Source organism: Carlito syrichta, unplaced genomic scaffold, assembly GCF_000164805.1.
Source record: "Carlito syrichta isolate Samal-C Ts95f unplaced genomic scaffold, Tarsius_syrichta-2.0.1 Scaffold308352, whole genome shotgun sequence".
Lineage (NCBI taxonomy): Eukaryota > Metazoa > Chordata > Mammalia > Primates > Tarsiidae > Carlito > Carlito syrichta.
In genome coordinates this window covers 482,295-510,115 of record NW_007252448.1, presented here as the reverse complement: position 1 = coordinate 510,115, position 27,821 = coordinate 482,295, and the positions used below count along the sequence as shown (strand labels likewise).

Here is a 27,821-nt window from a genome sequence, read left to right as displayed (position 1 = left end):
AACTAATGAAATGATAAATTATAATTTATAACATTTATTATAATGCTTATTAGTATATGAAAATAGCTTTCTCTTTTTTGTTTAAATAATCAAAACTACACAGATGATTTCTGTTGTACTACCATTTAAAAACTCCCTTTTAGCTGGGCTCGGCGGCTCAGCCTGTAATCCCGTGCCTTTGGGAGGCTGAGGTGAGTGGACTGCCTGAGCCCGCGGGTTCGAGACCCGCCTGGGCAGGCGAGACCTCATCTCTACAATAAGTAAAAAATTAGCCGGGCGTGGTAGCATGCGCCTGTAATTCCGGCTACTCGGAAAGCTGAGGCGGAAGGATTGCCGGAGCCCAGCAGGTCGAGGCTGCGGTGGCCAGGAGCAGCCACTGCACTCCAGTCTGGGCGACAGAGTGAGACTCCAACTCAAAAAAAAAACAAAAACAAAAAACTCCCTTTTGATGTTCTGTGTAAGAAATACTTTGTTGTGGTTTCATGCCCTGTATTTGACTCATTATTTACATGTTTGTAAATGCTTTTTTTCTTTCAAACAGTGATAGAAAATGGTATGTGTCAGATTTTCTCTTAGAGCAAAGAGCTTTAGCAGATTGGGTGGAAAATCAATTATGACCATATACTAATACAGTTAGTTCTAAAGTACCTAACCTGTTCTGATGTCATTTCTTTAAAAATAAAAATATTTTTCAAAGTATTTGGAAGGGGTCATATACACATCAGGGCTAAAATAATATCCAGCTTTAAATGTCCTATTGGGATACATTAAATATTAACCAAAATAAATGTTGACTGTTTATAATAACACAACACCTAAAATTAAAAACTCACTTAATATCTTAACGTCTTTGAGCTTCATTTTTCATTTTTTTTTTTCTTATCAATATTTTTTATTTTGATATTGTGGGGTACAATTAAGGGTTAGGTATACAAATATGCTTCGTTCAGGCACCCTTGTTGATAAGGGGTGTCTCCCCACTCATTTTCCATTTTTAAATGGAGATAATAAAAATAGTATCTATGCTTCAACAGAATGTTCCAGGAAAGCAACAATAATAAATTGCTATCATAAAGTGCTATTTACATGTTAACCATAAAGCACTAAATAACATATTAAACAAGAAATAGATTAAGTAGAATAAATTGGCAAAGGCAAACCACAAAGTACTATACAAATAAAGAGCTATATAAATATTATTTATTATTATTAACATCACTAGAAGTCAGGGTAATTCTGTATGTTAATTGTAGTATGATGATGAAGTAAATTTTTCAGAGTTCTATACTTTTAAATGGAAATATTATTTACAAAAGGACATATTTAGCACTAACTGTTTCATTCACTTCTTTTTAGAATCGTACCTCAGTTTTACTTAAGTGTTCTTGAAAACTTTTATCCTACAACATCGAATAATGCATTTTAAAATTCTAGTGCAAACAAACAGGTGTATGCCAGGGATATGGAGATACACACACACACACACACACACACACACACACACACACACATATGAATATATACGCATACACATACAATATGCCTTTTATAGTCTTCCTCTTTAGAAATTTGTGCTATAACAAAAAAGAATACCGAGAGTAAAATAGGATACTCTGCCTCTACTCAAACAGAAAGACTTGTCAATCTTTTTAAATAAAATGTTGTTTAAAAAAACTATAATCTACAATTATATGTTCTTCCTAAGTATTTTTATAATTCTGTTCTTTCTGGAAACATTTCCTTAGAGACTATTCAAATGTGCATATAGTGACAAGTAGCAACAGAATAGATAGCTCAATTTCTAAGGTTTGGGATAACTTAATTATTATTATTATTATTATTAGTGATTTGTTTTGAAATTAGACTTAAAGCTTTTTCAAAGCTAGCTTACACATATATTTACCATTTCACTTAGAGGAAGAAAAATAATAATAACCATTAAATAGAGTGAAGCAATATCTATTTTTGAAATATATGCTGTGGAAAAGAATTACTTAATAATTTTACAACAACAGAAAGGTTGGCTAAGATAGTCTACCCTATGCCAATCTACCCTCTTTTCACAACACACTTTTCTGCTTGCTTCATGCAAAACCACAGTCTGGCAAAGTCAGTTTGATACCTCCATATTGGAGAAAACTAAAAGCATAAATATTTAATGAAATCCATAACAAAGAAAAAAAAATCACTTAGAACTTCTGCCAAGTTAATCACCAAACTGCTTTGCCTTTTCTGTAAGGTAAAAGCAGACTTATGTAAAATATGCAAATACAGTTCTCTAGGAGGAGGTTAATTTTCATGTTACAAAACTTACTATCTCAAACATAAAATGGAAAACACAAGACTAAACAAGTTGATAATTAGTTTCTCTTTTAGTGATTAGTTAAAATTTCAAGACTTTGGGAGAGATATAACACTCATTTTCATAAATACAAGTCTAATCATTTTAGCTGATTTTAGATTACATGCTACATTCACCTGAAGTAGAACTGTTTATAAGGTTTCAAGCTGTGAAGATACCTCAAACTGGTTTTAAATGATAACAGAAGGGGTGTTAATGCTGTATGTATACCTAAAAGTTTACAAATTCATCTCTTTCCTCTAGACAGTTGTCATTTTCCCCCCACTAAATCTGAACAAAAATGCAGTTAATATTTTAACTTAAAGACAGTTCTGGTGTCATTTAAAAAAACAAAACAATACTCAGGAAATGTTCTGTTGCAATTCACTTATCTGTTGTAAAGATTAAAATCCCAGTATTAAAGAATAAGTTAAGCAGAAAACTTGAGCCAAAGTGAGATTCAAGGTATCTGAAGTCTGGTATCTTTGTATTCTCATAATATAATTTTTTTTTTAAGAGACAGTCTTGCTCCGTTGCCCAGGATGGAGGGCAGCAGTGCAACCATAGATCATTGTAACCTTGAACTCCTGGGCTCAAGAGATCCCCTCAGTCTCCTGAGTAGCTTGGACTACAGGCCACCACACCCAGCTAATTTTATTTTATTTTTGTAGAGACAGGCTCTTGTTATGTTGCCCAAGTTAGTCTCAGACTCCTAGCTTCAACATTCCTCTTGCCTCGGCCTCTGAAAGTGCTAGGATTACAGGTGTGAGCCACAGTGCCTGGCCTCTCATAATATAAATAAGAGTGGTTTGTATTCCTGTGATTTGCGGATTAGTAAAATCTAAAAAATTATTATCCTATGGTATCATAAAAAGCAATTAAAACATGACCTCTAGGCTCTTAGATGTCTTCTTTAGAAGCCAGGATAGAGAAGTAAGAGATTCAAAAGAAACACTAACTGTTAAAGAGAAATTTTTATAGCGGTAAGATGCCAGCAAATCTTACCCCAAAATCAGTTCTTAAAACTACTATGTAACTAAAACCAGAATTCAAATTTGAATCACTCACTATAAAGTTTTCTTTTGTAATATTTAATCAAGAATTTTTCAGCCTGATAAGTATCAAGGACTGGTGGTTCAAAAACTACTGATATGATTCCTCCATGTGAAGTTCAAAATTAAGATCTAGTCCTGGCTCAAACCAATCATCTAACGATATGCCTTAGGGTAAGGCAACTTACTTCAGTGTATCCTGGCTTTCCCCAAACCTTAACCTCCTTTCTCTCTTATATACTGCCGTACTTCACAGAGAAAATCTGGTCTTGAAGCCCTTGAACTTCTCATTTCCAAACGATGACAGAACGCAACTCTTGCACCTATATTTTATTCTAGTGTCACAGGAATGGGGCACTCTATTCAAGATAAATCCTTCCTTGGTCCCCTTAGGGATATCCTTAAAGCTCTTCCAAATTCTACTATCACATTCCTGCTAACTATTTCCCCACAGGCTAGAAGCATAGATCCCTCTACTTTAGTACAAAATTAAACAGCAAACAAAAAAATCTCTCCCGCTGATTCCATTACTTCCTTAAGCTTCATTAAAAGCCAATCTCCTGGAAAAAGCACACTGTTGCTCGTCATATACCCCAACCTTTCAATCTTCAACCAACTATAACAAAGCTTGTCTCCATCCAAACATGAAGCTGAAGTTAAGGTCACCCTGGATCAAATTCAGCAGATTCTCTTAGGCCTCTATCTGACACTGTGGATCATTCTCCTCTATCCGTCTCTGGGAAGCTATCTTCTCTTGGTATGTCTAGCCATTCCTCATCAGTGCTGTTTGCTAGCTGAACCTCTCTTCTTCCCTCAAGTCACAGGGTTTACACTGGGCAGAAACATTTGTTTTCATCAATTCATCTGCCTTCTAATGTTGATTTTTTAAAATCTAAAACTCATGTGATTAATAAATTGAAAACTACAGTAAACTTTGCTCCACTATTTACTTTCTTGGGGAAAGCTATCATTCTCTACATACTTGCCGTGGTCAGAAAGCTGGGACTCACAATTGACTGCTTGCCACGTTTCACATAGATTATTTGTAGCTTGCACCACTTGTCAAGCCAGTCTTCCAAATACTGCCAAAATAATACACCTTAATTTGCTCTTATCCAGTTTTGGAATGCCATGAAGAAATAATTTTATTTCTTAAAAATTATTTTGTTAAAAACATTTCTAAATAATTGAAAACTACACTGTACTCAAATCTCATCTTAATTTTTTCCTCTTCATGATAAAGATATCCATTTTATCTAAAGTAGAAGATTTTAAAAACTACCTTCTCTGGATTTTCTATTATTAAAACTTTAAAAAATGCTTTTAACAAATAATATATTCTAAGACAGATCAGACTATAATATAGGTTAATACTTTACCTTCACAGCATTCTTACACTAAATATAATTCAATAAACTTCAACTAGGTTGCATTTATATTCATCCAGGGTAGGTGATATTAATAATTCAAAGAAAGTCCCCTGGTTTCAGAAAACTTACAGGAATGTGGAGAGACAGATATATAAAGATTAGAAATGGTAGCAGTACTATGAAAAATTTAAAAGACAGAGAGAAAAAGAGAGACAGAGTATAATTCCCCCATGAGATAATTCATAATCTAATGCAGTAAAAAGACAGGCGAAATTAATTTTAAATCAAGGAAACTTAATTTAAGAAATAAGTACAATTATATAACATGCCAGGTATGAATAATTATGTCTGGGAACATGAGAAAAAAGATTAATTCCATTTGTGAGGAATCATACAAAACTTAATGGACATATACCCCAGGCAATACCATTTTTAATATATCTCAATCCAACGCCAAAGAAAGAAGTAAGGAAATCTTTAAATTATAATTTCATATGTGGACATGGTGGTGCTATTGTAATTCAGAGTGATTTAAGACTCTAATACCAATTACTACCTGGAAAGCAATCAGATAATAACTCTTTCATCTTCCCATCATCCAATCTATAGAAGCATCTATCTAACTACAGTATCTACCTAATTTTTTTTTTTGAGTCAGGGTCTCACTTGTTGCCCAGGTTGGAGTGCAGTAGCATGATCAAAGCTCACTGCAGCCTTGACCTCGTGGGCTCAAGTGATCTTTTCCCTTTAGCCTCCTGAGAAGCTAGGACTATAGGTGGATGCCACCATGCCCACTTAACTTTCTGTAAAGACAAGGTCTTACTATGTTGCCCAGGCTGGTCTTGAACACTGGGCTCAAGGGATTCTCCCACCTTGGTTTTCCAAAGTGTTGGGATATATGCCTGAGCTACCCCTGGCCTTTATTTGCCTTTTAAAAGTATGAAAAAAATACCTTCACTTAAGGTCAACCCCTCCATTAGGACTTAATCACATCCCCTCTTTTCTAAAGACTTGATTCCAGCTATTACTACCTCAACGGCACACTTCCAACTTCTCTATCATCACTGAATTATTTTCATCAGCAAATATGCATGCTTTAGTATTATCCATCTAATATTCCCCTCCATCTCCTGTCTTGTTTCTCTGCTCCCCAGTCATGGCAAAATTCCTCAAAAGAATCGCCTACACTTGCAGTCTCAGTTTTATTAGCTCCCACTCCACCTTAAATTCACTTCAATTGTGTTGTTATCTCCACCACTTAAAGGAAATAGTTTTCATCAAGGTAAACCAAAGGCTATCATCTTGCCAAAAACAGTGGTCAACTGTCCTCAACTTACTCATCTTCTCAGTAGCTTTTGGCAGTTATCACTTCTCTTTCTTGAAATACTCTTTCATTCTACAAAAAAGATACCTGTGCATGCATGTTTATTGTGGCACTATTCACAACAGTAAAAGCATGGAACAAACCTCAGGCTGCCCATCAAAACCGGATAGGATAAAAAAAATGTGGTACATATACACAATAGAATATTATGCAGTCATAAAGAAGAACAAACATATGGACTTTGCAGTAACTTGGATGGATTTAGAGGCTATCATACTCAGTGATCTATCACAGAAACAAAGAATAGAGTACCACACAGTCTCACTCATAAATGGACCGTGAACATTTACCATAATACTATAAGAAAAGGGATTAGCAGTAGCAGGATATTGCTGGGGTGGGGGTGGGGGGACACAACATCAATAAGGGTACCTAATCTCAAACTAGGCAAAGTGAAGACCAAAGGGAGGCCCAAACTTTACCTGTACAATGACCACTTGTATACCTAATCCTGAATTGTACCCCACATCTTAAAAAAATAAATAAATAAAATAAACATTCTTCTCTAGGCTGCCCTGACATGCCCATTCTGGTATTTAGCTATACTCTCTCCCCAGGTGATTTTATCCAATCCTTTTTTTTTTAAGGATATGCTTATGCAATAGAATGAAACTTATCATACCATATACAAAAATTAACCCCCAATAATCACAGACTAAATTAAGAGCTAAAATTATAAAAATCTTAGAAGAAAATTTAGGAGTAAATCTTTGCAACGTAGGGTTAGAAAAAGGGTTTCTTATATATGACACAAAAAGCACAAATAACAAAAGAAAAAATGAATAAACAACTTCATAAAAATTAAAACCTTTTTTCCCAAAAAAGACCCCCAAGAAAGCAAAACAAACAAACAAACAAAAAAAAACCCAATACACAAAATGGGATAAAATATTTGCAAATCATCTCCTTGTAAGATACCTATATCTAGAATATACAAAGAATTTTTTTAAAGTGAACAATAAAAATATCAAAAATATCCCAATTTTAAAAACGGGCAAAGGATTTGAACTGACATTTCTCTCTCCCTCCCCTCAAAAAATTTTAAATGGCAAATCAAAAAATGCTCAACAATATTAGTCACAAAGAAAATGCAAATCAAAATCATAATAATATAACCATTTTTCACCCACTAGGAGAGCTATAAGTAAAAAAGAGAATACAGGTGCTGGTGAGGATGAGAGAAATTAGAACTCTTATACATTGCTGGTGGGATTCTAAAAAGGTATAGCCACTTTGGAAAACATCTTGGCAGTTTCTTAAAATGTTATACACAGAGCTACTATATGACCCAACAATGTAACTCCCAGAGATATACCCTAGAGCAATGTCAGTATATGTCCACACCAAAACTTATATATACAATGTTCATTGTAGAATATTTTAAAAAAATTATTTCTATTATTTTAGCAGAATACTCTTAATAGCTGAAAAGCAGTAATAGTTCAAAAGCTGATAAATGGATAGCAATATGCAACATATTCATACAATAGAATCTTATTTGGCAATAAAAAGTAGCATCGTGAACCTTGAATAACATGAGTGTGAGTCATGCAGGTCCACCTATAGGTAGATATTTTTCAATGAAAGTTATATCAACTGTGCCAGCCTCTTCTGCCTCCCCTCAGAGAGTACAATCAAGAGAGAACCCTTCTCTTTCTTTTTCTCTTCATCCTTCTTGACCTACTCAACAGGAAGACATTGAGGGTAAGAACCTCATAATGATTCACTTCCACTTAATGAATAGTAAATATATTTTATCTTCCTTATGATTTTCTTAATACATTTTCTTTTCTCTAGCTTATTTAATTTTAAGAATACAGTAAATGATACATATAAGATACAAAATATGTGTTAACTGACCTATTCATGTTATCATTCTAGTCAATAGTAGGCTATAAGCAGTTGTTTTGGGGTAGTCAAAAGTTATATGAGAATTTTTGACTGCCCAGGGATCTGTGCACCTAATCTCTGTGCTGTTCAAGGGTCAAATATACTGAGATATGTTACAAATGGAAGAATCATGTTTTTGAGTAAAAGAAACCAATTACAAATGACCACATATTATTTGATTCTATTTATATGAAACATCTGGAGTAGGCAAATCTATAGAAACAGAAAGTATATTAGTGAATGCCAGGAATTTGGGAATTACTGCTAAGAGATAAGAGGTTTTATTCAGAGGAGATGAAGAAGTTATGAAATCAAACAGTGGGGATGGTTGTAAAATTCTATGAATATGGTAAAAATCAGTGCATCATACATTTTTGAAGAGGTGAATATTATGGTATGTGAATCACAGGTCAATAAAACTGTCATAAAGAAAGAATAACTGAAGATACTAGTAAGATTCATCTTTCCAGAACCTGATTAATTTTCAAATATGTAATCATTTTTTCAGTGAGCATTTATTCTATCATTGTTAAATACTAGAGACACGAAGATGAATGACATTATCCTCTACCCTCAGGGAGTTTCCAGATTAGTAGAGGCTGTTCTCCATAAAGCCTTGCTAAATGTATATAGGACACTTTACTCTGGACATTCAGACAGAATACCCAAAAGAAGGGTATATAGGATATTTGTTAAAATAAAGAGAAATTGCTTTGAATTGCTAATCAGAAAATAAATTTTTTTGGCCTCCAATCTGATATGCTATGCATTCTTAAGGTTTAGTAATCTTGGAGTTACAAACATTATACCAATAATTGCTATCAGGAAAAAGTTTCCTGAACATCTGCAGATATATAGAATATAGCTTGTTCTCTTTCCCCCACGCGTCTTCCTTCCCCTTGTCTGGATTCCATATCCTGTTGACTTGTGATAATTAGGTACAAAAGTGATAGGTGCTGACTGATACTGGACAGCTTGGTAATGGGGTAAGCCCGGCATGTTCTGACACGTTCTCTCCATGAGATACCTCATGAGACAATAGCCTACTGCATTCCAAGTACCTGACACAGGCAGTAGCTGCCTACTGAATAAAAACTGCATCGACACTATATGAAGCAATCTTTGAACATTCTAATACCATTCTGATTCTTTCCCTTCTGGATATTTACATTTTGCTTTTTTACATATAATAATTATATTTGATAAATGAATGGATGCTTAATTATTCAAGTGAATTTTGGGAGTGGGCAGAGGAAAAGAAGAGGGAGGATGAACAGATGTTGCCATTCCAACTTCTTAAATTATTTTCAACTGATTTCAGGTTATACATAAAGTAATATTGCTTGTAAAAGGAGGAAAGCTACTGTGTTGAAAGCACTTAGAATATAATTTAGTTGGAATTGCTTAATAATCAGACTTTTCGTATACTGCCATTTTTAGACTAACTTTGAGACCTTGGGCAAATCACTTAACCTCAATGAGCCTCAGTTTCCTCCTTTCTAAAACTGGAATAACAATGATATCTAACCTGTCTCTCAGGATTATCATACAGTATAGTTAAATGAGAAAAGAAGTGTGAAAGACTTATAAATGATGAAGAGCACCATCAGCATAATATATCATTTACCTGAAGCTTGCATGCATTTCAATGTTTGTACAATTTACTCATATATACCCACTGAAACTGAATTGGTTGGTGTCTCATACATATTAAGTATCATATAAAAATTTTCTCAGAGAATAAAATAACCCTGCTGGCACCTTACTGAAAGTATATCCCAATCACTTAGCATTCTCAAATCATTAAAAATGTGAAGTGGGCTGGGCTCAGTGGCTCAGCCTGTAATCCCGGCACTTTGGGAGGCTGAAGTGAGTGGAGTGCCAAAGCCTGTGGGTTTGACACCAGCCCGGGCAACTTGGCGAGATCTCGTCAATATAATAAATCAAAAATTAGCCAGGCATGGTAGCGTGAACCTGTAGTTCCGGCCACTTGGAAGGCTGAGGCGGAAGGATCGCTGGAGCCCGGCAGGTCCACGCTGGGGTGGCCGTGAGTGTGCCATTGCACTCCAGCCTGGGTAAGGAAGTGAGACTCCAACTCAAAAAAAAAAAAAAAAGTGGAGCTACTTGTTAAATGTTTACTCCTACTGAATTCTCAGGTTCCAGTATTATAATTCCCTGATAAATTCAAACTACAACAAGGAAAGTACATATCAGATTTATTTTTATAAAGGTTCTAAACTCTATGAATGGTGCATTCCAATTCTTTGGTGCATTACAATGAAAACTATAGCTTTAAAGTTATCTCCTGGTAATAACTGCTACTTACTTTTGCAGCACAGGATCGTATCACCTCCTGAAAGAAATACAGTACAATAAAGAAGTATTCATAATTGCATTTACATAAAGTATTGACTGTTTTAAAAACATTCAGATGTTAATCTTCTAATAATTAAAATCAGCACTTGGGAGATGCTCTGTGTCTATCACCACACAGCTGTCATTTTGCACTGTTTTCAATGAACTGGAAAGAGTATAAATTAAGGAGATTCAACAACATGTTCATGGTAAATATAAGTTGCTAAAACAAAAGGCGCTAGAAAACTCCTATGGGCTCATATGTATCTGCCTCAAGAAATACTTGTCTCCTCACTAAATTTAATATAAACACTAAAATTCTTACTACAACACTACAGTTCTGAGTTAACTGCAATATATAGTTATCTCTATAAATAACAATACCCCTAAATATGTCCTGTATTAATAATTCACATAAGATGAAATCTAATAGTAAATACTACTGAATCATAAAATATATCACTAGTATTGAAGGAGCAATAGAAAGGAATTGTCTACAATGCATGGGACAAGAAAAGATTTTTGAAAGAGAAGCTAGTAAAAGTCAATGTATTAAGGACACTGAAACTCTGCTGGTCAGGAGACACCAAAAACACTTAAGTCCAATTAAGGTTAACCAGTATATCATCAACCCGGTATAGAACTAGAGAAAAATAGTAATAATCAATGTGAAGATTAGAAAAAAGAGAACTGAGAAAGAGAAACATCCTTTTTTTTTTAAGATTGGAAAATATAGTTTATGTAGAAAGTAGATTAGAGAGAGAAAAGATTATCTTCCCCAGGGTGGGTGGGTGAGGGGGGGAGCAAAGCTTAGGGAAACACGTCCTAGAAACATCAGTTGTTTAAACTGGAAATTTCTAAGAGACAATGTGTCTAAAGAATATTGGTAATTTAATCACTAAAAGGAGACAGTAAAACTGACTATGGACATAGGAATCCAACACCTGGACTGAATTCCAGCTCCAGTGCTTACTACCTGAGTGATCTTGGTTATGTTGCTTAATCTCTGGAAACTTTAGATTCATCTTCTGGAAAATGGGAATAACACTAGTACCCACCCTACAGAATGGTTTGACGATTAAATACAATGTAAAGCACTTAGCACAGTACCAGAAATACATTATGTCAATTATTACTAATAATTAAATAGGTAGTAGTTATCATTAATCAATATAAGGTGAAATCTCCTGCGGGGTAGAGAAAATTAATGTTTTTTCAAAAGTGACATAAAATATTTTCAAACCTATCCAATCTCTACTCCTATGACTCTGTTTAAAAATGAATTCTGTGAGCATTAAAATGGGTTTCGGGTTAAATTTTAGAAAGTGAGAGTGGTCATGCGTGTTCAGGCAGATAGAAAGGTCTACCTTTCATTACAAGAAGCTTTTTGTCTTTTTAAAAAATAGATTCTGGCTTATTAATCAACTTTTTGTAGGACTGATTATTCTTAATAGGTACTCCAGACTTGAGCGACTCTGGATGTACTGATAAGGGCAAATTTCTGAAAACTTAGGATGAGTTGTGCCAACACACTCAAGATACTGCACACCTGAGAGGTCTAATCTGGGTTGCAGAATGCTTTTTAGGTATTGCTGTAGCAGCAATATGCAGTCAAGTCTGCTAACTATAAAACAATTAAATGCTTTAGATTATGATTAAATGTTAATGCTCCCAAGGACAGATATATATATATTTTGTATCCTTTACTCATTAATGAGTGAACACCTATTAAATACCAGTTGAATTGAATTTATTATGCAATTCACTCACACACACAAAAAATCATTCCCTAAACCTGTACTATAATTTAGTAGAAAAACATTCCTAATGCAGTAACAAAGAGCAAAAGAAATTTGGGGTCTACTGAAATACAACTGAAAGAAACAATAAAAAAGGCACAGTGGCAAAAGGTGATAATCCAATCAATCTAAATGCCTGCAAAATATAAAAAGAATGGAACTGCTATGGGAATAGAGATGACATTTTGCTTTTATTCCCATACATACTATACATATATGCTGAAAGAAATACACTGCAGATAGCATCTGAAAAATAAATTTCATGAATTCTCTCATAAAGAAAAAATGTTATTTTTTTAGGAAAGAAAACAAATAGACAAAGTTTTCATTTCCAAAGGCAGCCTCTATCTACCTCAATACCAAAGAAGATATAGTCTCCAAATAATTTTAAAAAGGAACGACTTGGTAAAAGCTAACTAAAGTAATAATTTTAGGAGAAATACATTTTTTCTTTTACAATAAATTATCAATTTACTCCCCTTTTCCTTTGATTTCATTTGTCAAAAAATATTTTTTTCTGATTTTATTTTTTCTTTACATCTCTTTTTCGTTCTTACATCTTTTCATTTACATGAGGATGACAGGTATGTAAAATGATGTTAGAAAAAAGCTAAAAAGACTTAGGTGATTTCAGAATATTAAGTTTTACAGTATAAAGATTGATAGACTTAGGGAACTTATCTTTACACATCTATTGGTGAGCTGTTCTTATGTCCACAGATGAAGTTAGTGTGATGTAAGATTTTAGATAAGCAACATATTTTTTGTTTTTCCTAGTGAAGAAACGTTTTTTCTCTACATCTTTAAAACTCAACATATCTATTCAGGCCAGTCTCAGTGGCTCAGCCTGTAATCCCAGCACTTTAGGAGGCCAAGGCGAGGGGACTGCCTGAGCCTGTGGGTTCGAGACCCACCTGGGAAACTTGTTGAAACCTTGTCTCCACAATAAATCAAAAATTAGCTGGGCGTGGTAGTGCGTGCCTGTAGTTCTGGATACTTGGAAGGCTGAGGCGGAAGGATCGCCAGAGCCCAGCAGGTCAAGGCTGCAGTAGCCAGGAGCGTGCCACTGTACTCCAGTCTGGGTGACAGAGTGAGACTCCAACTCAAAAAAAATAAAAAAATAAAAAAATAAACCTCAATATATCTGTTCAGATTTCCTTTTAAAATATGGAACACCCAATCCATTATTTGATTATACAAAAATGCTAAAATATAAAGAACTACAACATAGAAATATATTTATTAATTTATAGTCATATGTTCTGAAATTTAACTGAGAAATATAAAAAAATTTTCTCTATATTCCAAAATACATTCTGGGTTTAAGTTAAGTCTAAGCTAAGCAACTGAGTTTGATCTGCACTCTGGTATAAGTTAAAGTCCCTAACTTTATAAAGAAAGAAAGAAAAAGGGAGAGAAAGACAGAATAGTCAGAACTAAAGCCATCTCAAGTTCCTTGGATGTTTAGTTAAAAACTGGTTAAGATTTTGATCAAGAGAGAAAGAAAAGGGATAATATTTACTAAGTGCCAAGGCACTGTGCCAGGAGGTGAGAATACAACAATAAGCAAGGTTGTACAGTTCCTGTCTTCAAAGAGCTCAAGTCTAGTTCTATTCAAAGGACTTTTATTTATTATATTAAAAGTATGGTCAAAGATGATAAAATTTTTAAGGATGCTTAGGCTTCTTAATACATCTTACCACTTATTTTTGAGAAAGATTTTCTAGCAATTTTCACTAATAGAATGTCACATTATCTTTAACAAAGCATCCTCTTCTTCCTCCTAATTTTCATTATCTATTTTCATGTTTCATAGGCAATACTTGGCTTCTATGGTACTCTTTTGTTAGTAGTTAGAACTTTTAAAATATGCTTATGAAACATTTGTATCTACTCTTTTCTTGGAAGTATAGTTTACTTCTTTTATCCATTTCTCTGTTGAAGATTCACTATTTTTCTTTACTGTTTAACTTTTTTTGTCATGTTAAGAGGGATGTTTCTTCAATACATTTTATGTAAACATTTTCTCAGCCTGGCGTCTGTTGCATCTGTGTGTGTTGTATATATACAGGCTATATTTCTAAACAGAGAAATTTAAAATTCTGTGTTGACAGTCTATCAGTATTTTGGTGGAGGATTTTCCACTTCTTTTAAGACCAGCAAGTCGTTTATATATTCAAGAAATATGCCAGCATATTTCCCAGGTTTTTTTTAAACTTCTGTTTTTTACTTTTTTTAACTTTTATTTTCATATCTAACTACTTGATAAATGAAAATCTGACTTTGGTGAGTGACCTAAGATGTAGATTATACTTTTCAGTTAATTCAGAGCTAGTAAGTTTTCCCAGCAGCACACAGGGAACAATTCTCCTTTTCCCACTGATTTACCTTCTACCTTTATGAACTCGTATCACACTATTGTATCACTCCAGCTTTATAATATGTTTCAATGTGTGGTAAGACAAGAACTGGCTTCATTGTCATTTTGGCTCCTGTGGAGAAGTTGGAAGACAGCTTAGTTTCAGATAACCAGTTTTTTTTTTTAACCAGGATTCCTATGAAATTTTTTTTAGTCTTTGAAAATCAAACTATTTCACTAAGATATTCATAAGACATCAGTGTACTTTCATTAATTGGTCTTTTTTTTTTTTCTTTTGAGTTGGAGTCTCACTCTGTCACCCAGACTGGAGTGGCTCCTCCTGGCCACCACAGCCTTGACCTGCTGGGCTCCGGCGATCCTTCCACCTCAGCCTTCCAAGTAGCTGGAACTACAGGAGCATGCTACCATGCCCGGCTAATTTTTGATTTATTGTGGAGATGAGGCCTCGCCAAGTTGCCCAGGTGGGTCTCAAACCCGCGGGCTCAGGCAATTCACTCACCTCAGCCTCCCAAAGTGCGGGATTACAGGCTGAGCCACCGAGCCCGGCTTAATTGGTCTATTAATAGACACTTTCATTTTATAGATTTGGGACCTTCGCAAGACAGGACGTTTGTATTTGATTTTATTATTTCTTTTCACACATTCTAGTCTCTTCTTTAACAACACTGATCAACCATGTGCACAATCTATCTTTTATGGTGATCTCATCTCTTATTATCAACAATAATAACTATCATTTATCAGTGGTAGTATGTATCAGACAACCTGTTAAGAGATTTACATCTAGAATCTTACTGAATTTTAAAAATCCTGCAAAATAAGACATATTAGAATCCCCATTTCATAGATGAGGAAAATTAGGCGTACTTAACTTACTCAGAGTCAGAAAGATGGCATAGGCTTTGAACAGAAAGTTTCTTGGTCTATAAAACAAAGTTAATAACCACTGTTGTGCCTATCTTACAAGGCTCATACACTAAAGGAGGAAATGTAAGCATTATACAAGTGGACTGTATTAATAAAGACCCTGCCTTACATTATAATTGCTTGAACATTTGTCACTACCTACCAGACTTCCAAGCAAAGGGCATGGATATATGGTAGCAGAAAAGACAATGACATTAGAGAGCAGGAAGCCAAAGAGGAAGGTCAAGAACTGGAAAAACAAATCAACAATGGGAAAACTTTGGATAGAGAAAATTTGAAGAAGCAGGCTAGTCTCCCTGAAATGAAGACAGCAAAAGACAAGACAGACACAAAATAAGAACAGCTTTTATGTAAAAGGAAGTTTAGGAATTCAGTTTTTCCTAGATCACTCACTTGTATATGTTAACTAATGAAAATTAGCTATGCAGACTGGGAAATATAAAGAAGACAATATCAGAGCTGCCTCCAAGGAGCTTACGGTTTAGATAAGGGACAAAACACACATTTATTAAGTTCTTACCAAATGCTGGGGACTGTGAATTAGATCAGTTGCTCTCATTTGACCAGCAGAATCAGCGACACCCACAAACTTGTAGAAATAGAAATCATAGCACCACTCCAGACCTACTAAATCACAAACCCTGAGAGTGGAACCTGGCAATCTGTGTTCTGATAAGTCTGCCAGGTGATTCTGATGCACAGTGAAGTTTGAGAACCACTGAAGGAAACATGAGGTTTTAGGCAAGATTTTTATGGGACTTTGGATGTCTGGAAAGCAATTACTTATCTGAATACTATCTATCCTTTTAAGTAGGGGTTGTGTTGCATGGCCCTGACAATTCATAGGCTGAAGGTCTAAAACCTACTAAATACCACCCCTCCCCAGGGATCCTAGTGGGCAGGGCTGAGAAGTCAGTTTCTCTTCTTTTCCTAATTGATGGAGAGTCATACTCATGTGGTAAGTACTAGGTATGGATTTTCTGGCTCAGATCCCTCTCTTATCAATAGGTCCTGGGCTAGTTTTTACAGAGATATCAAGTCAGGACAGCATGATGGATTACCCTAAATTTAGTCTGTCTATTCCAATTAATGATTTAGAAATAACTGCATGAGAGAAACTATAAAAGTATAAGAAAGCGTTGTATTAAGTATTAACTTATTTCATTAAATTAACATTTATTGGCATGGCAATGTAAAACAAAATAGAAATGGTTTTAAAATTTCAACTGCATGAAATAATTAAACATACTGTGACAGTTTCGAGTCTCTGTTTCACTAGCTGCATCTTTGTTGAAGAATTTTCAGTGTGGACAAATTCATCAATCTGAAAAGAGCCTTGATGGGGCAGCTTAGGACAAGTGCACAAAGCATCTTGACTTTGGTGTATTCCAGGTAATGGAAATATTCCATTGTAGCGTTTGAACATTTCAGCCTCCTGTTGGGCTACTGAAAAAAATGAAGCTATAATTAGTTCAAAACATCACAGCAAAAGCATAATCAAATAATTAAGCCATGAAATCAAAGCATTAAACAGCTAATCAGAAACTGCATAATACATTTTGAATACTGGGTAATAATAAGACAACATGATTGCCAAAATGTGAAATTATTAGGTACTATAAAACCATAAGGAAAAACTATAAAATGTTCCCAGATAATTTCATGTCAGGCAGCATTATAATTGAGCCTTGAATGCCATGCAAATTGGGATAAGAGCCTAACTTTAAACATATGTATATAGAAAACATAATACTGAAAAATCAAAGGCATAATATAAAGAGAAATGTCAAAACAATGAAGATAATTATTCATAAATCTATCTCCCTAAAACAACTCTTCATATTTCTAGGCCCCTCCTAATCTTTATACATATGCAAATTTTACACAAGCTATCATAATGCAAATACAACTTAACATATCTCAATTTAAATGCAAGTTTTCATATTTCTACAATAACATAATTACAATTGTTAAATGTTTTACAGTATCTCATCTAATGATGCTCCATACATTGTTTTTTGAGTTGGAGTCTCACTATGTCACCCAGACTGGAGTGTAATGGAACGCTCCCGGCCACTGCAGCTTCGACCTGCTGGGCTCCGGCGATCCTTCCCCCTCAGCCTTCCAAGTAGCTGGAACTACAGGCATGCACTACCTACATATACATTTTTTGGTAACAAATTCTATTACTGAATACAGTTAGCCTTCTGTATTGATGGGTTCTGAATCTGTGGATTCAACCAACTCATCGATCAAAAATATTTGGGAAAAAAATACCAATACTATGAAAAATATAAAGAAAAATATAGTATAACAAGTATTTACATAACATTTATATTGATTACAGATTATAAGTTATCTGGAGATGATTTAAAGTATACAGGAAGATGTGTGTAGGTTATATGCAAATACTATGACATTTTACATAAGGTACTTGAGCATCTATGGATTTTTATATCCCCAGGAGCCCTCCCCACACTCGAGCATACTGAGATGACTATATTTACAGTGTTTTCTATTTTCCCTTATTATGAGTAAGTACTTTCATAGCTGACTTTGGTTCTTTTTTTATTTTTCCAGTTTTCAGGCAAAGTTTATTTAGGAAGTTAGAGAGAGGGGAGAGGAGAGAAGAGAGATTCACCTCCCCAAGGTAGGGGAGGGGGCCAAGGCTAAGAAAACATGGGGGCCATACATAGCTCACAGAGCCATGTGGGCACACCAGAGCTGAACAAAGAGTGACCAGCTTTGGTTCTTAACATAATTATTATTTTGGGTTTAATTCTCCAGAATGGGGTAGATGGCTCAAACAGTAAATGTTTTGATGATGAAGACGACAAGTATAACAGCATCTGTACAACATGTATAGCACTTTTTGTTTTTTCAAAGGCTTTCCCATGCATTTCTAAACATAACATGAAAGAAAACAAATCTCAAAACGAGATTCATAACATGGTATCAATGGATGAGACTTCAGAGATCCTGTGGACTACTGAAGTTACATACAGAACTGTAAGTGTATGCAAATGTTTCTGGCAAGCAGACGCATAACTTTTATTAGATTATTCATCAAAGGATTACTAGTAAGAAAAGGTTAAGAGCTGTCAACATTTTTATGACTGATGAATAGATTTTGCTACATGAACATTTAAAGAGTTCTCATAAAAATAAAAGAATCTCTCACAAAAATTTAAAAGCAAATGTAAGGTAATAAGTTTCTCCATCTCTGACAAAATAGAGTAAAAGAGACCAGATGTGCCCTCCTGCTTGAAACTACCAAAAAATGGACAAAAGTATAAAAGAAAAAATAAAACTTTCCTTGCAGATATGATTGTTTATGCAGAGCTAAACTGGACTGAGGCAAGTGAGACACGTTGGGAACAAAATATAAAAAGGCACTCACTCTCATGTCCTGGGCCCTCATCTGTGTAGAAAATCTAAACGGAATCTAAAGAGACAAGGCACTAGAATTAACTTTAGCAAGGTTTCAAGACATGAGCTCAAGATACAAAAATTATCTCTAAGTCTATACACAAGTAAAAAAGAATCAGAAATTCACATTAAAGAGTATATATATATTATATATAAATGTATATATATAAATGGTGTGTGTGTGTGTATATAGATATACTATAAATGGTGTATATATGTACCATTCATAAATGGCACACACACATGCTCTCACACACACACCTACACACACACACCCCCCACACATCCCATACATACATACACCATTTACAATGGCATAAAAATATGACAAACTCTGAGACAAATCTGATGAAAGATTTGAAAGAACTGTACACTGAAAACTAAAAGTATTGCTAAGAGAAACTGAAGAAGCACCTAAGCAGATATACTGTGTTCGTGGGTTGGAATACTCAATATTGGTAAGATGTCAATTCTCTCCAAGTGGTCTGTGTAGATTCAATGCAATCCCACCCTAAATTCCAGCAGGTTATTTTTAGAGAAATTGTCAAATAAATTCTAAAATCCACCTGGAAATGCAAATTATCTAGAATAGACAAAACAACTTTGAAATAGAACACAGAGAAATAATGCAACTTTACTTCAAGTCTTATAAAGCTCCAGTAATCAACACAGTTTGTTACTGGCATAAACAAGTAGATCAGTATAATGGACTAGAAAGCCCAGCCTAGACAAGGTGTAAAAGCAATTAATGGAGAAAGGACAGTCTTTACAACAAATGGTGTTGAAATAGTTGGACATTCATATATATATAAATAATAACTTTAATCCATACGTCACACCATACAAAAAGTAAATAAAAATGAACCACAGATCTAAATGTAAAACCTAAAAGTATAATACTTCTAGAAGGAAACAGAACACTTTTAATAGCTTGGACTAGGCAAAGATGTCTTAGATACAACAGCAACTTCCATAAAAAGAACAAACTGACATTTGAACTTCTTCAAAATTTCAAACTTCTGTTCTTCAAACTTTTTTTTTTTTTTTGAGTTGGAGTCTCACTCTGTTGCCCAGACTGGAGTGCAGTGGCTGCTCCTGGCCACCGCAACCTCGACCTGCTGGGCTCCCGCGATCCTTCCGCCTCAGCCTTACAAGGAGCCGGAAATATAGGCATGCGCTACCACGCCTGGCTGATTTTTTGATTTATCGTAGAGATGAGGTCTTGCTGCCCAGGCGGGTCTCGAACCCACGGGCTCAGGCAATCCACTCACCTCAGCCTCCCAAAGGCGCGGGATTACAGGCTAAGCCACCGAGCCCGGCTTGTTTTTCAAACTTTTAAGACCATTAGAAAACAAGCATGCAGGTGCGCGCGTACACACACACACCAAAAACCTGGGAAAAATTTCTGCAAATGTATACATAAAACATAAAAAGCTCTCAAAATTCAGTATCAGAAAACAAATAGGACAAAATAAAAAGCAGGCAAGAATTTGAGCAGATACTTCATTGAAGAAGCAATATAGATGGTAAACAAACATGCAAAAAGGTGCTCAAAATCATGAGTCAGAAATAAGCAAATTAAAACCACAAAAAATAGCACTGCTTATCTATTAGAATGGCTAAAATTAAAAAGACTGGTCATTTCAAATTTGACAAGGATATGAAAATACTGAGCCAGGCATGGTGGTTCAACCCTGTAATTCTAGCACTTTGGGCGGCTGAAGAGAAAGGATTGCCTCAGCCCGCAGGTTCGAGACCCACCCGGGCAATTTGGCGAGAATCAAAAATAAATCAAAAATTAGCCGGCGTGGTAGCACGTGCCTGTAGTTCCAGCTACTTGGAAGGCTGAGGTGGAAGGACTGCCGGAGCCCAGCAGGCCGAGGCTGTGGTGGCTGGGAGCATGCCACTGCACTCCAGTCTGGGCGACAGAATGAGACTCCAACTCAAAAAAAAAAAAAAAAAAATTGGCAGATTCTTAAAAATTTAAGCATACATCTGCAATATGATCTATCCCTTCTATACTTAGGAAATTATCCAAGAGAAATGAAAGCATAGGTCACACAAAGACTCAGACATGAATATTTGGAGAAGCTTTATTTGTAATAGCTAAAAACTGGATATAACCCAATGGCCATCAACCGGTGAATGGATAAAGAAACTGCGGTACATCTATACAATGAAAAAACACTCAACAATAAAAAGAATGACCTATTAAAAAATGCAAAACAGATTTATGTCAAAGTAATTATGAGTAAAAAAGCCAGACAGAAAAAGAGTACATGATATATACTGTTTTATTTATATACAATTCTGGAAAATGATAGCAAATTCATAGTGGTTGCCTGGAGTGATGGGGAGGTAGCAAGAGAATACAAAGGGGCACAAAGTAGCTTTTGGGGATGAGAGATAAGTCCATTATCTTGACAGAGGCAATCATCCCACAAGAGTATAAATGCCTACACTTGTCAGAGTATACATTTAAATATGTTCACCTTATTGTATATCAATTATACCTCAATAAAGCTGTTCACAAAATAGCAAATGACAAAATGGTAATAGAAGGGGTAATTATTCTTAATATGCAAAGGGTCCCCATAAAATCAATTAAAATAAATAATCCAACATAAAAATGAGAAAAGAACCATTAAAGGAAATTCACAAAAGAATAACTACGTGGCCAATAAAAAAATTTTAACCCCACTAAAAGTTAATGAAGAAATTTGTAATAAAAACAAAAGGTGATTTTTTTTTTTTGTCCGCTGAACTGACCCATTGTATTTCAAGATATTTTTCCCCAAAGGAACAAATTAAATAAGGAGAGCTAGGTGTATACCAAAGTATTTTAAAATGTTGAAAAACATGGAACAGTATAATTGTGCAGCAATAGTGTAAATAAACTATCATGTATTGATTTAATGAAAGGGAATTCAGTCACTAAAATTATGAACAGAAGTATAATTATCACAATGGAAAACTGTTCATAATATACTATTAATTGGAAGAAAAATAGTTTATAAAACAATATAGTGAGTATACCCCCCAAAAGGATCATTTTTTTTTTATTAGTTATTAACCTTGGTTCCACCAACTACGAATTTGAGTTAGAGCGTACACAAAAATTTAGGCCTTTGACCTCTGTATTCACGCACTGCTTCATTCAGGCACTCTAAAGAAGAAAAGCTCAATAACTGGTGCTGTCTCCCTGCAAACCTTGATGATGGCGAGTACCAGAAGACATTATCAAGTGAGAAGATCTGCTTACAATCTACCCTTTCAGTGATGTATATTCCTCAGTACCGATTATTGTTCTTAAATAGATGTGTAGGCATTTCTCTGTAGATTTTTCTGGGTTTAACTTTGTCTTTGACTATGTCCGTGTCTTTTCAGTATAGTACATATTTTAAACTTTTTTTTCCAGAAGAATGAGAACATTTATCTTACTCTCAAATATTCAAAGACTGCTTACAGAACAAGAGAAACTTTAAAGCTGTAAAAGATATTAAAGTGCTTTATGAACTGGAATTTGGAAGGTTTAACATTAGTAGATGGGTTTCAGGAATGAACAAACCAACAAACGCACATTGTTGTCCATGATCTTTGTCTTATTTGCTTTTTAAAATTGCCCTAACATTTTTTTCCCCTGCACGTACGGAATGTAAAGCTGGGTTTATCTATTTAATATCACTTTCTAACTCGTTGTTCGCAGACATACTGTACTTGCCAACCATGATTTCACTTTTACCTCTAAGTGAGTGGGCAGGCACAGAAATGGCCCAGAAACACATACACTGATATAAGCAACAGTTACAAAGGTCAGTGGGATTTTATTATAATAATAAATATTATAAGAATAATATTTTTCATATTATTCTTTTTGTCAAACTGTATTTTCTAAGCTTTGTGACATACTAAACGTGTTATTTTTCATTCTTAAAAAAAGATTTTTTTAAAAACTGGTAACAAATAACAAAAGGCATAACCTAAATATTTATCTGCTTCTTTATTTTTCTAGGTATTAAGATGCCTTTCAGAAAAAAGTTAAATGGCCTAAATGAAGGCAGATAAGAAAAATAAACACAAACAATTATGAAAATCTGCTTCTGTTGTCTAAACATTTTTTTCTATAAAAAAGCTATCTGACTGGCATTCAGGGAGTCAAATTAAACACTTTAATACCTCTGGTTCTGTGAAGGCAGCCATAAGAAAAGCAGCAGAAATATTCACAAAGACCTACTTTTTCAGATACCAGAAACAAGCTGCTTATAAATTCTTATGCTCCTTCCCCTGTCCTACTCTCCACAAAGACATACATCAATCTATTTGCATCAGATTATACAGATTATTTCATTGTAAAATAGATGGTAATAGATGACTTCTGGCGGAGCATGATGGCTCATAACTATAATCCCAGCACTCTGGGAGGCCAAGGTAGCAGGATCACTTGAGACCAGGAGTTTGAGACCAGCCTGGGCAACAAAGTAAGATCCCGTCTCTACAAAAAATTAAAAAATTAGCTGAATATGGTGGTGCATACTTGGGTATCAGCTACTCGGGAGAATGAGGCAGGAGAATCCCTTGAGCCTAGGAGGCTGAGGTTGTGGTGAGTTATGATCACACCGTTGCATTCTAGTCTGGGTGACAGTGGGAGACCTTGTCTCTTAGGGAAAAAAAAAAGACTTCTGATAGTCCTTCAAGCTCTATGCTTTTAACATTTCAGTGGTATCTAAAATACTTTTACATAGGCCACAGCTAAAGCATGAAGTTGTAATTAAACAACCATAATTGTTTACATCATCATTACTCTTCTTTGTGCCAATTTAACTTTGCATGTATAACCTTAGCTCTGACCTAACCTGATATGTTTAGAATTTATAAGTTTAACAATCTCATCCCCACACTTTCATCACTTTTTTTTTTTTTTTTTTTGAGTTGGAGTCTCACTCTGTCGCCCAGACTGGAGTGCAGTGCCTGCTCCCGGCCACCGCAGCCTCGACCTGCTGGGCTCCGGCGATCCTTCTGCCTCAGCCTTCCGAGTAGCCGGAACTACAGGCATGCGCTACCACGCCCGGCTGATTTTTTGATTTATTGTAGAGATGAGGTCTCGCTGCCCAGGCAGTCTCGAACCCGCGGGCTCAGGCAATCCACTCACCTCAGCCTCCCAAAGGCGCGGGATTACAGGCTGAGCCACCGAGCCCAGCATACTTTCATCACTTTTTGAGGAATTATCATACTTCTTGAACTAGAGCAGGCTCTGGAAATACAAAGATACTGGCCCCTCTTTGGATTTCAACCTTTTGGAAGTGAACAAATAACTACAAGATGCTGTGGTAGATGAAGAAGTGGACAAGATGCTTTAAGCATACAGATGGCAACTGCATTTGCTTAAAGAAAATACTATATCCATCAAATTGCTTTTAAATTTACCCCCAATAGGCTATCATTTGGAATTCTCAATTTTATAAAATTTAAAAAATTCTTAAGGTGTTTTTATAAATGACAATCCTTTGAGTTACGTTACAAGCTCAATGCTTTTGTGTATGTTCTGAATTTAAACATTATAAAAAGTAATGTTTCTCAGATTTTTATCTACATAGAAGAAAGATGGAAAAAAGATATTTTAATTCACTGTCCTTTACATTTGAACCAAATACTAGGCTTGCTATTATTAAAATGTTTACTTATGGTATTGACGTTATAATAAAACACAACTAAAATCACAACATATTCTTTCTCTTACACTATATTAACAGTAAGACTTCCCTTTAGTTCACCATTTAATTCTTTTGTTTCAAGAATTGCTATTATAAATAGTCCTGTTATTGTACATAGTCATCTTACTGAATAGCTAATTCCTTTACTTATAAAGCATATTTCAAATTACATTATGATTCTTGTAAGCTGACAATTCTACTTCTCTAATTTCCCAGAATTTAGCAGTTATGCAGCATCCTCAAGCCTTTTCTCTAACATCTTATAGTGAATTTCAAGAGCTTATAATATTTTTATTGGATTTTTCCTGGTATGACTTATTCCAGCTTCAAGCTAATCTTAAGATACTGAGCAAATGAATCCAAAAAGTTCTATAGAGTAAAATTTCAATTCTGGTAACCCGGGTGTATTTCAGGGCCTGCTAACAATTCTGTATTTCCTTGACATATTTTATACGTCAAGTAGAATTCTGAAGTGTTACTGATAAAACTGTTCTAAATGCTATACAAGAATGAATAGCAGATTCAAGTCCCATACCCAAGCAAATGGGAGAGCATCTACCACCATTTGGCAACTACATTAGCCGGACACCAAAATACAATAACCTATCCGCAAACCCCCTGCAGTACATGCTAGGCTCCTTTTGTTGGTTTCCTATTCCATCATCAACTGCCACACACCATGTCATTCAACTGAAAGTGTGTGACACATACGCTGCTACAAAAAATAGCTAGGCTTTCCTTACTGCAGCCTAGTTAATGAACTCCAATAACACAGGCAAAACTTGGGGTTATACGTGGGTTTGGTTCCAGACCACTGCACCGAAGTAAATATCAAAATAAAGTAAGTTGTGTAAATCTTTAAATGTCCCAGTGTATATAAAAGTAGTATGCAATAGTATTGTATCTAAAAAATCTACATACCTTTATTGAAAGAATACTTTACTGCTAAAAAATGCTCATGATCATTTAAACCTTCAGCAAGTTCTAATTGCTGGTGAAGGGTCTTATCTCGATGTTAATGGCTGCTGACTGAGCAGGGTGTTGGTTGCTGAAGGCTGAAGTATCTGTGGCAGTTTTTCTAAACAAGACAACATTGACGTTTAACATATTGATTGCTTCTTCCTTTCACAAAAGATTTTTCTGCAGCAGGCAAGGCTGTCTGATGGCATTTTACCCACGGTAAGATTTCTTTCAAAGATGGAGTCAACCCTCTCAAATCCTGCTGCTTCTTTAACAACTAAATTTAAGTGATATTCTAAATCCTTTGTGTCATTTCAACAATGTTCAGAGTATCTTCACCAAGAGTAGATGTCATCTCAAGAAACTATTTCCTTGCTCATCCACAAGAAGCAATCCCTCATCCATTCAAGGTCTCCAAGTAGTAGAACTTAAAATATTCAGCAAACCACGCTGCAAATGGATGTACTGTCACCTAGGCCTTGCTTTTCCATTTGCAGAGCCCAGTCAGAGTAGATTTACCATAATTCTTAATGGACCTAGAATTTTCAGAATGGTAAATGAGCAGTGGTTTAAGTTAAGGTCATAGTTGCATTAGCCCCAAACAAGAGTCACCCTGTCCTCGGGCATTTTTAAGCCAGTCATTGACTTCTCTCCAGCATTAAAGTTCTAGAAGGCATCTTCTTCCAATATAAGCCTGTTTCATCTCCACTGAAACTCTGTTGTTATGGTGTAGCCACCTTCATCCGTTATCTTAGTTAGATCATCTGGATAACTTGCTGCAAAATGGCAATTGCTGCTTTCACCCGGCATTTTTATTTTATGGAGATGGCATTTTTCCTTAAACCTCATGAACTGCTAAGCTTCCAACTTTTTTCCTCTCCTCTCTCAGTCTTCATAGAACTGAAGAGAGTTAGGGCCTTGCTCTGGATTAGGATCTGGCTTAAAGGAATGTTGTAGTTAGTTTGATCTTCTATCCAGACCTCTCGACCTTTCTTCACATCAGCAGTAAGGCTGTTTCACTTTCTTATCATTCACGAGCTCATTAGAGTAGCACTTTTAATTTCCTCCAGGAACTTTCTTTTGTATTCACAACTTGGCTACTATTTGGTGCTTAGCTTTAGGCTCTCTTGGCTCTTGACATGATTTCCTCACTAAACTGAGTCATTTCTAGCTTTTGATTAAAGTAAGAGATGTGCAACCTTTCCTTTCACTTGAATACTTAGAGACCATTGTAGCATTATTAATTGGCCTAATTTTAATAATTTTGTGTCTCAGGGAGTCGGGAATCTCAAGGAGAGGGAGAGAAATAGGCAAATGGCCAGTCAGTGGGATGGTGAGAACATACACAACACTTAAAGATTAAGTATGCTGTCTCTTACTGGGTGTGGTTTGTGGCACCCCAAAACAATTGCAGTAGTAACTCAAAAATCACTGATCGCAGATCACTATAACAATATAAAAATAATGAAAAACTTTGCAACATTGTGAGAATTACCAAGATGTGACAGAGACAAGAAGTAATCACATGCTGATAGAAAAATGGCACTAACAGAATTGCTGAATGCAGGGTTGCCACAAACTTCCCATTTGTAAAAATCACAGTTTTCTGTGAAGCACAATAAAACAAGGTATGTATCTATGCTTCATACCTCACTTTATAGTTTCATTTGATCCTTTGATAAAATTGCTGAGATAAAATAGAGTGAGTGCTATTTTAATTTTCCAAGAGAAAAACAGATAGAAGAAAAGATCAAGGTCAAACAGAGAGCGGCAGCATTTGTCTAGAACCTCAGTGCTCTCACTCCTACTCTAATCTTTCTTACAAACACTGTTGGTGTCTATTGGCATCATACCATCCTTCCTCCTTGGTGCACTTTAATATGCCTGGATGATGAATTCAGGGCTCTGGTTTATGCTAAAAAACATTAAGCTGACTAAGTTTTCAATATGTTGTGAGTTCTTGAAATACATAAACATTCAAATCAAAGTATGTATTACACAGGATATTAAAATAGACAATTCAGAATATGACCAAGAAATAGATCGCTTCAGCATATCTTAAAATGTGGCATTTCTTTCTCTCAACTTCTCCTAATGGGCTAAAAATAAATATTTAAACCTTGGCCTTACAATCAGTGATATTTGTATGGCATGATTGTATATGAGAATTATAATATCTGAATTTGTTTTTGAATCATTCATCATCAGTATTATAAGAAAAAC

At 35.2% G+C, this 27,821-nt stretch overlaps 1 protein-coding gene across 3 annotated transcripts in view; it reads right to left on the bottom strand.

Annotated features, from left to right (window-relative positions):
- AHI1 (Abelson helper integration site 1) overlaps positions 1 to 27,821 on the bottom strand; it is a 204,428-nt gene that overhangs the window by 104,573 nt on the left and 72,034 nt on the right. For all 3 annotated transcript variants that reach the window (XM_008065442.1, XM_021716221.1, XM_008065440.1), the window contains exons 18-19: positions 16,748 to 16,944; positions 10,364 to 10,390 (exon numbers count right to left, since the gene is read on the bottom strand). In XM_008065442.1, coding sequence (XP_008063633.1) covers positions 10,364 to 10,390; positions 16,748 to 16,944 — 224 coding nt within the window. The remainder of the gene's footprint in view (positions 1 to 10,363; positions 10,391 to 16,747; positions 16,945 to 27,821) is intronic.